Genomic DNA, 13,806 nt, shown 5'->3' with positions numbered 1-13,806 from the left:
AGAACAATAAATAACCCTTGGGTAATTTGCCTTTTGAGATCATTTTGTTCCAATATATTTTTACATAACAGCACAGTTACTGAGCAATACTTGGAGTTTTAGAAACCTTCCAATTGGATACATTGGATTCCATCTCATATGTGCCTCTACACATCTAAAATTGTGAAAAGAATGATAGTTTAGTAATAAATATTAAGGAATTGGATGTCACTTATCTTAAACTCATTTTTAATGAGATGATAAAGAATCTCATAATTTATATCGTAATTGAGGTTGATGGTAAAGCTGTTTTTTTTTCCATTAAAAAACCAATACTTTGTGGTAATGTTAATCATCTAAATAATTCTTTAGGAAGGAAAGGAGCTTTCCTAGAACATACCGTAAATGGAGATTTTTAGATCATAGAATACTTAGCCCTTTCCTTCTCAGAAATCCTATTCTTGGCAAAAAAAAAAAAAACAAAAAAACAAATAAACAACCTTTGTGTTGTCATCATCTTCCTAATGGGGGCCAAATCAAGGGATTATAAATCAGGTAGGGAGTCCCCTGTGGACTTTATAGATTAATTTAAAAGATCAAGTTGCTAACTGCTGTCCGTGCAGATAACAATTAAAGAAATAGGATGAGATGGAAATAGAGTGGGTGTAGACTCTGCAAAGGAACTAACACTAATTTAGGGACAGAGGAAGAACCCAATAAGTACCAAAGTTGAAAGATTCCTTGATTAGTTGTGAGGAGACTTGTGTTCTGGCCCAGGTCTGTCAGCAGGCAGCTAGGATCTTAAATGTCACTTCCTCACAGTGGAGCATCCTTAGTAAAGGGATTGGACTAGTTTCACTCTGAGGGTGAGCTTTAAGTAAGACAATTTATTTTATAAGCCAAGAATTTAATAGAATGGAATTATTCCCTTGATACTGTATTTAAAGGTGATTATGATCTTAGTAACATTTAAAAGACTAACTTAGTGCAGTTAATAGTGTATTTTTATTTAATTTTGTTAAGTGCCTTAAATCCTGTTTTGGGGCAAGTTATATATAGATTAGTAAGATGATAAAGAAATGTATGACAGCTATGACCACTATAAATTAGAAATATATGACTGATTTCTATCATAAATACAGTAAATATAATACTGTATTGGTTATTTTAGATTTATTTGTATCATATGAGAGATTTTATAGTCCAGCCTTTAAGAAGTTAAATTTGAATCTTTAACAATAAAGAGCATTTTTTTCTTAAAGTGCATAGTATCTCCATATCTTCCTGAAATTTTCAAAATGACTTATCCCCAACTGAATCCACAGTGCTATGTTGACAGCTATATCATTTCTGATACATGTCTGTATTGAGATATATGTTCCCAGTACCTTGACTACTAACACACTAAGTGTTACATACACATCATTTCGTTAAGAATTATTATTTCACTCCAGCTAGAGGCTACTTTTAACTTGTTCATCATATTTTCATGAAGTAGGATTGCTTGTGTATGAACATAATTTCTATCTATCGTTATTGCCAGCACATTGTCTAGCCAATTAGTCAGGACTGGAAAATGGGAGGAAGTGGTGGGAAAGGGTTATGGATTCCTGTAAGAATAAAATGTCATTTATTTTGCATATGATACTGTTAAATTGCACTCAAGGTATTCGTTCTCCTTAAAATTTTAAGGGCTTAAACAGAAAGACATTTTGCAGATTAATACTTTAGGTGGGGGTTAGGTGAACAGACCAAATCCTACCCCCCCACCCCCACACACAGGATATAATTAAGAGGTAATGTTTCACTGCAAAGTGATTGCAGCTGGATTTGTTATTATGATGAAAGCCTTTGGTTCAAACGCTGAACCAAATGAGGGTCCTTCAAGTGTTAGACTTCTTCCTGCTCCAGTCTACTGAAATATATATATTTTTTAATTTTCACTTCCTCTTTGAATTTTATTTTCATTTCCTCTAAGGTAATGTGGCAGTTATCTTAAATGATTTTCCTCTTCTGACAGGTAGACATAAATTCTTCTTTCAATTGCTCTTCCTAACATTGGTCCGATCTTTTACCCACATTACCAATTCTAGTCTCCTTTTGCTCTTAATTGCTTACCTTGCTATACATGCCTTATTCTATTACTTATTTTGTACATATTGAACTCTAAGTTACAAATACTTTAAAATGAATGCTATATTTTTAGTACATAAAGATGAGCATTTTTAAGTCATATCTTTGTTGTGAAACATTGTTAAAACTGTATACTAGCCTTTGTATATAAACTCATTCTAATTATCTCACCTATTGAAAAAGTAATCAAACCACTTGTAAGGGTTTCTTAGCCACTCACTTATTTAATAGACTTGGTTGAGTTTTTTAGGACTGTTAATTTTGTATTTTCTATTTTTCCTAGTCAAAGTGGAAAAAAGCCCACCTGTTAAGGGCTCCCTCTCTGGAAAAGTCAATCTCCCTTGTCATTTTTCAACCATGCCTACGTTACCACCCAGTTACAACACCTCTAGCGAATTTCTCAGAATCAAATGGTCTAAGATTGAATTGGACAAGAGTGGAAAAGATTTGAAGGAGACTACTGTTCTTGTAGCCCAAAATGGGAATATCAAGATTGGTCAGGGCTATAAGGGGAGAGTGTCCGTGCCTACACATTCCGAGGTCGTCGGGGATGCCTCGCTCACCATGGTCAAATTGCGTGCAAGTGACGCGGGCCTCTACCGCTGCGATGTCATGTACGGGATTGAAGACACACAAGACACAGTATCATTGGTGGTGGACGGTAAGGATTCCCAAATCTGTAAGACATGATACCGGGTTCAGAAGTGTTGTGAGGCAGTACTTGAAGTAAATGGTGTTCGGAGTTTGGACAAGTGGAAGAAGCATCAGTCATTTCAACAGTTCATGCCTTTCACCAAAAATGAACTGTTATTTCTTTAAGGGTCAAGGAAGGTGACATTTTGCACAGCACCTTCACTGATTCAGGAAAGTGCAGTATAATGGAATTAATGAATAGCTCAAGACATGATAAATAGTTCAATAACTAATTATTTCCTTACTTTGACCTACCTGTCTGTGATTACTTTTTAAGACCACAAAGGCTGATCTACATTTTATTTTAATTTTTACGACATGTGTGTATGCACACACACATGTGCACACACACGCGCACACACACGCACACACACACACACACACCTTTTCTCCTTTTTCTCACTGTCCTAGCATAATTATTAAAATCTTTGAGTTTCTTTTTAAAAAATATAAATTCTACCTTAACTTACATTGAAGAAATAGGGCATTTAATAAGTATCATGGTACATGTCACAGTGCCTTAGAAAGGCCAGGACCTAAGAAACATTTGCATTGGATCAAAATAAAACTCGGTGAATTTTTTGTTTTAAAGGTCAATACACTAACTGTTATACATTAAGGCTTGCAATGAGGCATTTTCATTTTAGCCCTCTTTCAGTGGTGGTTTGTATGTCATTTGAATTTAAGTTAGGAGACAAAGCAAAGAAAAATTGCTTTAATTGGGTACACACATAATACCATAGCTCTTGGAAACAGAATATTTTGGCAAGTTATTAAGCAAGATTCTAATACCCAGACATGATAGAACAGATTTTTCTTCCATCCCTCCATTTTCCTATAAAATATTTACCTTTCAGAAATATATACAGAGGGTTTTATTAAAACTTTCTTCTGTAGCCAAAAGGAAATACTTTGAATTTCAGATGCAGAGAATTAATTTACTGTACATTCTTTTATGTTCAGATTCTGTTACTGTCTCCTGTCAATCTATTTTTACGTTGTGCAGGCATCCACTAAATATCCTGGGCTCTTCAGTCTTTTGACCTTTTTATTATTTATTTTAGTTAGCCTAGGATTGTTTTGCTGTACTGATATTTTTTTTAATCTGAGTGTGTGTTTGTGTATTATATTTATATCTTATTTAAATAGATTATTAATAAATTATAAATATATAGTAGTGGTATATGCACACTATGTATAAATTTATATATATTTTTAAAATCTCTAAAGGAATTTAACAACTTCGTACTAATTTCACCATTAAAGAATTAGCGATGGATTTTCCCCTTGCCCCTGCGAAACAATGAAAATCCTCCACTTAATCTCCTTAGCCCCATGAGGTCTTCAAATTATCCCAACAACTGCAGATACTTATACCAACTGATATTCCCTGCCCTGCTCTTGGAGGCCCCTTTGTGCCCCCTTACAGTCTTCAGTGCACATGGAAGATTTTTAATTATCAAGAGGACTGTTGGAAGCTTTGATCGACATAAGACTAATTTAAAACCATTCAAATTCTTGCTTAAGCCTTAGAGATCACTATAAACTATCTCATACTTACCAGATAGTATGATACACACTTCCTGGCGATTTTAGAGTATTTCTATAAAGGTACAAATTTTTGGAAAGGCATTTGATGAATTTTTCATTGCACTGTCAGAAATGGGAAAATGAATGTTAGTTGTCATTGCATCTACTCGGTGCCTGTGCAGGTCTTTTTGTGTTGACACTTATCAGATGTGCTCATCTATGACATGGCTAGTCTGTTCCCCTGTATTTACTTTATTGGCACATAACCTGTCTTGCAAGACGGAGACATTTTAAGGATGGGCATATGGAAGACAGTCTTATAACTAGAAGTCAGACTGTGGGACATAGACTGTTGTCAACCCAAGGGAATTACTAGGAATACAAAGACAGTGGAAGATATCTTGGAAACCAAAGTTCATTCTGCATAACAAAAAAAGTGGTCTTAGGCAATTTGACCCCTAATAAAATCTCATCCATAAGACCCAGTTGCCCCAACTTTTATTTTCTAGTGACTTCCCAGGCCCCTTACCTTGATTCACTTTGCAGTCTTACAGAAACGAGTCACCACATTTAGTGCAATTAAAGATGGAGATGCTCTTGTTGAAGTAAGAGGAGAAGACCAAAACCTCACTCCTACCCCCACCCTCATCCCCACCCAGTTACTCTTCCCTCAGCCCTCTGACAATTCCTTGAGCCCTGGAGAACAGCTCTAGAACCACTAGACTATGCAACTCCTAACATACAGCAAAGTGGAGTTGGAGGCAAGTACCAAGATGCCTGGCTTCAACTCAGGGGAATCTGGGTAACTTTACTTCAAGCCTTCTTTGGGATAAAAATCGTACATTTTATTTGTCTTAGTGGAAACCCTCAGTTATGCTAGTCAGATGGTGAATATGATAAGCAGTGGGTGGGAGTTAGTAGCCTATACAACATTTTTAAAACTTTTGCCTAATTTGACTTTCATATCAGGTAACATAAGCAATGTTAGGTACACTTTATTGTGGGGGGTGGAGATTAACTCAGTATATGATTAAGGAACAAATTAGTAATTGGAACAAGTCTTCTCGCTCATACATAGTCCATTGTCTTTTTCTTCTTAGTACATTGTTTCTGGAAGTAAATATCTCAATGTTTTATGTTTGGAGGAAGCGGGGTTAGTGAATGTTCCATGTGCTTCTATTCAGTTGGGCCTGGGTAAAATAGGGCAAGTTGACCTCATGGCCCCCTTAACTCTTTGTATCTCCTGCAGGACCTACTCTGTTTAGTTGTCCAGTGTTCCCATGATAATGTGAATACCACCTGTAATTGGAGAAGCTGTCCACCCCTTGGAATTTTAGTGGCCTAAATCTTTTTCTTAGATTGTTGACATGAGAATAGAAAATTCCTGGTTAAGAAACTTTCTAATGGAGCACAATGGGACACCTGGGTGAACGGCATTTCTGGGGCTCCTCACACCACCATAACTTTATGTAATGCCACATAAAATGAAAATAAAGTATCACCATGGTGTTATTACCATGGGAGCAATTAATTTGATGTATTACATCAGTGAGAAACTTTGCAAATTATGGTGGGATATTTGAACATGTCAGTAATTGCTTGTGGCTCTCTTTGCAGGGGTTGTGTTTCACTACAGAGCGGCGACAAGCAGGTATACTCTGAATTTTGAGACTGCACAGAAGGCTTGTGTGGATATTGGGGCAGTCATAGCAACCCCAGAGCAGCTCCATGCCGCCTATGAAGATGGATTTGAACAGTGTGATGCAGGTTGGCTGTCTGATCAGACCGTCAGGTGAGAGGTCTGGGGGCCACAAGCTGTAATTCATTAATTTGAGAGTAAGAATAAAGTACTTCTTACTAGTCTTTTATTTCCCCAGATATCCCATCCGGGCTCCCCGGGAAGGCTGTTACGGAGATATGATGGGGAAGGAAGGAGTCAGGACCTATGGATTCCGTTCGCCTCATGAAACTTACGACGTATACTGCTACGTGGACCATCTAGATGGTACGATGTTTGAATTTCTAAAACTTCATCGGAACTAAGGAAATTGAAGAAGGACTGGGAGCACGTAGGAATAGAGCAAATTTTCATGCTTGTTTGGATTCCAAACAGCAGCATTTAGTTTAAATGACCGTATGATTGTGGTAAAATAAGCTTAAATTAAAGTGGAAAGAGAAGGAGGAGTGTCCAAATGGTTATGCAGGTTAGACATTTCTTTAGTTAATGGCAGGTTTTCTTTCAGGCATGCTGCTATTGGACTGTTTCCAATACACTTTTAGAGCCTTAAGAATAGAAAGCTGTAAGGGTGGTACCTATTCTTGTGAGAACTTCAGGTAAAATGCTGTGATGACAAACCACTATGAATCCAAGTGCTGATAAACACCCAGAGCTCAACTAAATAGTGTAAACTAGCCCAGGAGGGATTCTCATGTTTTACGTCTTCTTGTGGTAACTTTGCTACACTAATATTTAGAGCAATCATACATTCATTCAAGCAATCAACACATTAAAAAAACCACCTACTGTATGATAGGTACTCTGTTAGTCATTAGGGATATGAAACCAGATAAGATATAGACCTTACTTCAAAGATGTTTTGAGTCTGATTGATTATGGCACTATCATTTCTCACTATCATTTCTCACTAGGCATGAGTTCTTAAAAGCCAGTGTGAGTTCAGTAGTGGCAAAATCACAAGAGGGGCACAATGCAGTTTTACTGTAAGACACATGGAATAGAAATTTCTGTGAGTTAAATATTGAATTGGGTTGTACTTTTAATTTTGGATGGGTGCATGTGAAAAGAAGAATCTCAGCTTTCTTATGTGTAAAATAAAGAGGTTAGACTAGATCGTTTCCCTGGTCCCTTCCAACATTAAAATTCTATGATTCTGTGTTTCTGTGAGTTGAATAAACAAGCTCAGAGACTGAAAACTAGAAACTAAGTAGCTTATATTTTCCTAATGCCCTGACTAAACTTGAATAAGAAGGCCAACTTACCAGAAGGCTGCTTAAGTGTGGTTTTCTAGCATCTTACCATTCTTATTATAACTACCATTTAAGAATGGTAAATGTATTTTCTAAATTAGAACTTTGGATTTGAACAATTTCCATTTTTGTATAGGGACAAAGGGAAAACATCTACAAAATCCAACCTGTGAGATACATATATCTCATAGGTTGGATTTTATGGATATATATGCTATATATATATATATATACTGAATTTTTTATATTAAATATAATTTATTGTCAAATTGGTTTCCATACAACACCCAGTGCTCATCCCAACAGGTGCCCTCCTCACTGCCCATCACCCACTTTCCTCTCCCTCCCACCCCCATCAACCCTCCGTTTATTCTGTTTTTAAGAGTCTCTCATGATTTGGCTCCCTCCATCTCTAACTTTTTTTTTTTTTCCATTCCACTCCCCCATGGTCTTCTGTTAAGTTTCTCAGGATCCACATATGAGTATATGTATCTATCTTTTGATTACATACATACAGATACATACAGTATCTGTCTTTTGATTACAAAATATGGATGTGTGTGTGTGTGTGTGTGTGTGTGTGTGTATGTATGGAATTTGAATGTTTTTGTTTTAGTACACAAAGTTGAAAGAGAAAGACAAAAGAATCAGTATAAATACTAATTTAAGCACTGGCTGAAATTTCTGTCTGCAGAGTAATAAAGCTTTTATTTGTTTTATAGAAGAAATTTGACAGTTCTGGAGGATATTCAGCATCTTTACAGTGACATTGTTCTAGAAATTTTTTCTTCCTTGTTTGTTGTCCCTTGGAATAATTAGCAAATCTTTACACACTGATACTTTCCTTCTTGCCCTGAAATTGGACTGGTGTGCAGGGGGAGGTTAAAGAGGGCTTTTGTGAGTGAGGATGTATGAGGAAGATCACAAGATCACTCTTGTAAAGGTCTCTCTCCTTTTTTTTAAAATTTTTTTTAATGTTTATTTATTTTTGAGAGAGACAGAGACAGAATTTGAATGGGTTGGGGCAGAGAGAGAGGGAGGCACAGAATCTGAAGCAGGCTCCAGGCTCTGAGCTGTCAGCATAGAGCCTGACACAGGGCTTGAACTCACAAGCTGTGAGATCATGACCTGAGCTGAAGTCGGACCCTCAACCGACTGAGCCACCCAGGCGCCCCCTCTCCTTCTTTTACTGAAGTGTATGCCTTTCTTTGAAGTAAAGACCATTGGCTAAACTTTGAATTGATAAAAATTCGTGTAGAAAGCTGACTTTAAAGTTACATCTGATGTTTCAATTGCCACATTGATAAAAGATTATTTGAAGGTGAGCCAAAATTCCTCATAAGAGAAATTTATTATTGTATTCATGGGTATCATAATTACTACCTGTATTTTATTGTATTTTTGACAGCAAAGTATATGTGCGAGAGGGAGTAAAAATTAGAGATATTGATGTATTCAGAATGCATGTGATGGAACATACATCCAGTTATGAACTAAGGTGCAGGAGCTTTAGATCAGAAGCCAAATTGTTCCAGATGGTCTAATGAAAAAGTCAATTAAGTATAAAATGAAGTGTAGTTTAAAAAGATAATTAATTTTGTGTTAATTTAGTCATTTAAAGCGAGAGATATTTAGTTGATGGATTGTCAATCCTCTTTTTTTCTTCTTGTTTTGTAATTCACATTCATTCTGATGTATGTGTGTCTTAAAAAATTCAAATAATTATACTCTATTCAATCCGGCTTATTTGGGGGAGAAGAAACTATTCTGGGTCTTACTCTAAGATGATTGTAGCACACTTATACATATGAACATAATATTCAATTCTATTTTTTAAAAAAACCTAGTAAATATAAAATAGCAATTATATTAGCTATATCCATGAGCAAGGATTCCAGTATTAGATGTGTTCTTGGAAATGGTCTAGACACTGTGTTGGCTTATTAGCCATGATTCAATAACAGAACACTGTTACTAAGAAATTAATGCAATTAAGATTCTAAAGTAGGAAATCTAGAAATTAAGATCCACAAAACAATCTATTAGGAAGTTTAATCTGTGTTTCCTGATGAAATAGATTTGGAAACATTGAGAGGGTTCCTTATTAGGAAGTTTAATTTGTGTTTCCTGGAAATGTAGGTTTGGAAAATTTTGAGAGGCTTTAGAATAGAGTTGAGATGATTATACAGTTCAGAAAATCAAGTAAATGATTAGAGTTATCTAGAATGCTGAGAGAGCAGTCTTGGGAGGTAGTTAAGGTCCTCGTAATAAAAGAGCAGAGGTGCACCTGGGTGGCTCAGTCGGTTAAGTGTACGACTTAGGCTCAGGTCATGCACTCACAGTTCATGGGTTTGAGCCCCTCGTCAGACTCTGTGCTGACAGTTCAGAACCTGGAGCCTGCTTTGGATGCTGTGTCTCCCTCTCTTTCTGTTCCTCCCCCATTTGCACTCTGTCTCTCTCTCTTTTAAAAATAAATAAAGATTAAAAAAAAAAAAAAAGGAACGGGAAGGACCTCCACTTCATCCCAGCTCTATCACTTACTAGTTGTGAGATCCTGAACAAGATTTCACCTCTGTTTCAGTTTATTCTCTGAAATGGAGACCATGAGAATACTTACCTTTTAATCATGGTATGAAGATGAAGTGAGTTAGTGTGTAAAGCTTTTATCACAGTGTGTGTCACAAAGTAAGTGCTCAAGAAATAATAGCTTATGGATATACAAAATGTTCTTTATTTCCACTGAATTCATCAAAAGAAGAAATGACTTTAAAATGGCAACTTTAGAGGCACCTGAGTGGCTCAGGAGGTTGAGCATCTGATTCTTGATTGTGGCTCCATTCATGATCCCAGGGTAGTAGGATCAAGCCCCATGTTGGGCTCCACCCTGACCTTAGACACTGCTTAACATTCTCTCTTTCTCTCTCTCTCTCCTCCCTGCCCCGCCACTCTCCCCTGCTCATGTACTCTTTCCTGCTCATGTGCTCTTTTTCTAACATAAAAAAATAAAAAGTTTGCAACTCTGTGAATTAGGTTCACTATAAGGACATTTTTTTCTGACAATGAATACTGCTAAATACGAAATAATCCTCACAGACTATAAAATTTCTTCTCTGGAAGTTTCTTAAAACTAGAATTTTCCTAAGATGTTCTGAGTGCAATGCTCTGTCAAAGTCAGAGCCATGGTACTTTGAGGTATATAGAAAATAACTGGAAATGGGTCACTTTATGAAGAAGGGTGACTTTCATGTCGTCATTTTGAACATGATAAGTTGCTTGAACATTAGTGAAGAATTAAAATTAGTACAGTGGCAAAAAGAATTCCTATGTTATTCCTCTTAAATTGTTTACAACAAGTATTCTCTGATTAGAACTTTAGCTTCTTAAGTCACAGTGTTCAGGAATTAATCTGGTATATGATTCCCCACAGAAGGTCATGGGCGCATAAACACGTCTACTTTGCTAGTGGGAGATTTAAATAATTCTGAAAGTGCTTTGTGAATTAATGCATTTCTGTGCTGAAGATTGGCAGTTTGATAGGAAATATTTGTATCATAGCAAAAAATAATTCCTAAATAAGTTAGATAAGATAATGTTGGAAACAATGGAGTACAATGTAAATATTTCATCTAAAAACCCCACTCAACCACTTAAGGAATCTTTGCTTGCTTTTTAATAAAATTAATAGATCGACTGTTTATTTGATTTCTTTACGGTAGCAGGTTCTTGTAAGAAAAGTTTCCTTTTATAAAGGTGTTTAATTTTCCTGGCAGATAAATCATAGGGTTGTAGGTGAGGTCAAACTGCTTTCATTTTCAAGGTTGACCCCACTTAATTTCCTTGCAATTGAGTCAATGCTTCCAGTCTCAACCATACATTCAACAAATTATTGACCTATGATCTTCTTGCTTGGGGACTTACATCCTGTCATTCTATGGCCTATGTTTTCTTTGTAATCCTACCATTTGGCTATTATTTTACCTGAAATAACTATTACCCTACCATTCTGATTTCCTGGCTTCCACACAAGGTTCCCAGCACTTTGATGTGTCTTTCACATTTCACGTTCTCTTTCATTTTTATGGACTCTCTCCTTAATCTCATATCTGCTTCCTAAGTCCTAGTTGACCTTGATCACCCTTATATCTCTAAACCTTGAGTGTATGACTATAAGCACCTCCACCCCCACAATGTTTGCTTATGCCTCTCTCTCTCCTGTAAGACTGTGACTTCTGGGAGGAAAAGAACCATGTATATCCCCACTATGTCCTTGGCACATAGTAGGGACTCCATAGACAGAGTTGAATAAATGTACGAATTCTTGAATTAACCTCCAAACCAGAAGTGCTCACTCGACTCGCCGTGCGATAACTTCACGCCTTGAATAACTTCACGCCTCTCTAGGCTTTAGCATTATTCTAGTTAGTTCCCAAATTTTCATTGCTACAATTTCCTCATTAATTTAATTTCACATTTGTTCTATTGTAGATAAAACATTCCTTGTAGGATGAATGGGGCACAAAAGTACACCAAAATAACAAGTGAAAATGAAGATGTTAGTTTCTAGTTTTGCACGTTTAGGCCTGAATTTTGTTCTGAATTCCATACTCCTATTTCTAGTTTGTGAAATTATTCCTGTATCTAATTGGTTCTCAAAAATAATCCCTATGCCTTTAGCAGATCTTCAAGGGGCCTGTTTGATGACCATCAAAGTACTCACACACCATGGCCATGTTCTTCCTATGTTAGTCTTCTACTCAGCATCATGTAGTGAATTTTCTGTCATCTTCCTCCTCAAGCATAAACTCTGCATGGTCTATGAAGCCCTCCAACCTGGCTGGAGAACAACCAATCCAAACTTATTTCCCTCTTTCCAACATGGTGTGTGCACAGGCCCTCTGAAGATCCTGTGCTTGCTGCTACCCATAGGTCTGCTTTGACCCTCTCAGAGAACATGAGCTTTCTGACACTCTGCTCTTCCACTCTTCCCTGTACCTGAAAACTTAACTGCTTTTTCTTCTTCGTTTTTTACATTTTTTTGAGAGAGAGACTGCACGCGTAAGCAGGGGAGGGGCAGAGAGAGAGGGAAACACAGAATCCAAAGCAGGCTCCGGGCTCTGAGCTGTCTGCACAGAGCCAAACTTGGTGCTAGAACCCATGAACCGTGAGATCATGACCTGAGCCAAAGTCAGATGCTTAACTGACTGAGCCACCCAGACGCCCGGAAAACTTACTGCTTCCAAGTGCAGTGCTCACACTGTGATTTTCTTACTCTGAATTCCCACTTTTCATAGTTCCACATGCTTGGCATTTAATTGTTCTCTAGTTGCTTTATAGGCACTGAATACAAAATGTGACCTGTTAGTTTTGTTTCTGCAAAACTTCTGTAACTCATGGTAGAGATAAGGCCATAAACATCTTCTATACCTCTCTCAATTGCATTGAAGAACCTATTCCAGTAATAGATACATAATAATTACTTAAGAAATAACTTGGTGGTGATTGCATTATTTCTTCCAATTTTGTCTCTTCTCAAATACAATTACCACCACCTTTCCATTTCTGTATTTGAAAAAAGTGCTTCACTTTGTTCACCGAATTTTTTTAATGTTTATTTATTTTTGAGAGAGAGAGAGAGAAACAGAGCGTGAGTTGGGGAGGCGCAGAGAGAGAGGAAGACACAGAATCCGAAGCAGGCTTCAGGCTCCCAGCTGTCAGCACAGAGCCAGAGGTAGGGCTCAAACTCACGAACTGTGAGATCATGACCCGAGCCGAAGTTTGACACTTAACCAACTGAGCCACCCAGGCACCCCTTGTTCACCAAATTTACTAAGAATGTTTTTGTGGGTTTTTTTTTAATCCGTTTGGACGACCACGATACTAACTGTTCCTCTCACACTTCTCTCTGGTCTCTTAGAAAGCATTCCTTCCTAGAAATATTTTCTCTTCTTCAACTTCTTACAGTAATTTCCCTTTCTTGCCACCCCAGCCAATCATCCTGTCTGGGATTGGTTCCTTTGTACCCACTCATTTTTAGATTGCTTCCTCATGTCAAAGTCCAGTATAGTTCTGGGGCACCTGGGTGGCTCAGTCAGTTAAGTGTCCAATTTCAGCTCAGGTCATGATCTCACAGTTTGTGAGTTTGAGTCCCACACAGGGCTCTCAGCTGTCAACACAAAGCCTGCTTAGGATCCTCTGTCCCTTTCTCTCTCTGCCCTTCCCCTGTTCATGCTATCTCTCTCTCTCTCTCTCTCTCTAAAAAATAAACATAAAAAAATCTTTTTAGTCCAGTATAGTTCTGTCACCTCCATGACTTGTTTAATTCTTTTATGTCATCCTTGTGTTTGGCCTAGAACCAAAAAATAATCTTTTCCTTTTTGTTATCATATGATCTCCTTTAGATATGCAAAGCTAAAAATTTAGGGAAAGACCCAAGTGTCATTAAACAGGTCTTAGAGCAAATCTTAGTTCAGACTTTTTTGGAGG

The 13,806-nt window shown here is 37.2% G+C and overlaps 1 protein-coding gene across 4 annotated transcripts in view; it reads left to right on the top strand.

Moving 5' to 3' along the window:
* VCAN (versican) overlaps positions 1 to 13,806 on the top strand; it is a 110,701-nt gene that overhangs the window by 14,548 nt on the left and 82,347 nt on the right. For all 4 annotated transcript variants that reach the window (XM_086697362.1, XM_086697379.1, XM_086697369.1 and 1 more), the window contains exons 3-5: positions 2,396 to 2,773; positions 5,953 to 6,127; positions 6,213 to 6,340. In XM_086697362.1, the coding sequence (XP_086553488.1) occupies positions 2,396 to 2,773; positions 5,953 to 6,127; positions 6,213 to 6,340 (681 nt within the window). The remainder of the gene's footprint in view (positions 1 to 2,395; positions 2,774 to 5,952; positions 6,128 to 6,212; positions 6,341 to 13,806) is intronic.

This window comes from Puma concolor, chromosome A1 (assembly GCF_028749965.1).
Source record: "Puma concolor isolate L17-30 chromosome A1, mPumCon1.1.hap2, whole genome shotgun sequence".
Lineage (NCBI taxonomy): Eukaryota > Metazoa > Chordata > Mammalia > Carnivora > Felidae > Puma > Puma concolor.
This window is presented reverse-complemented; position numbering and strand designations above follow the sequence as displayed.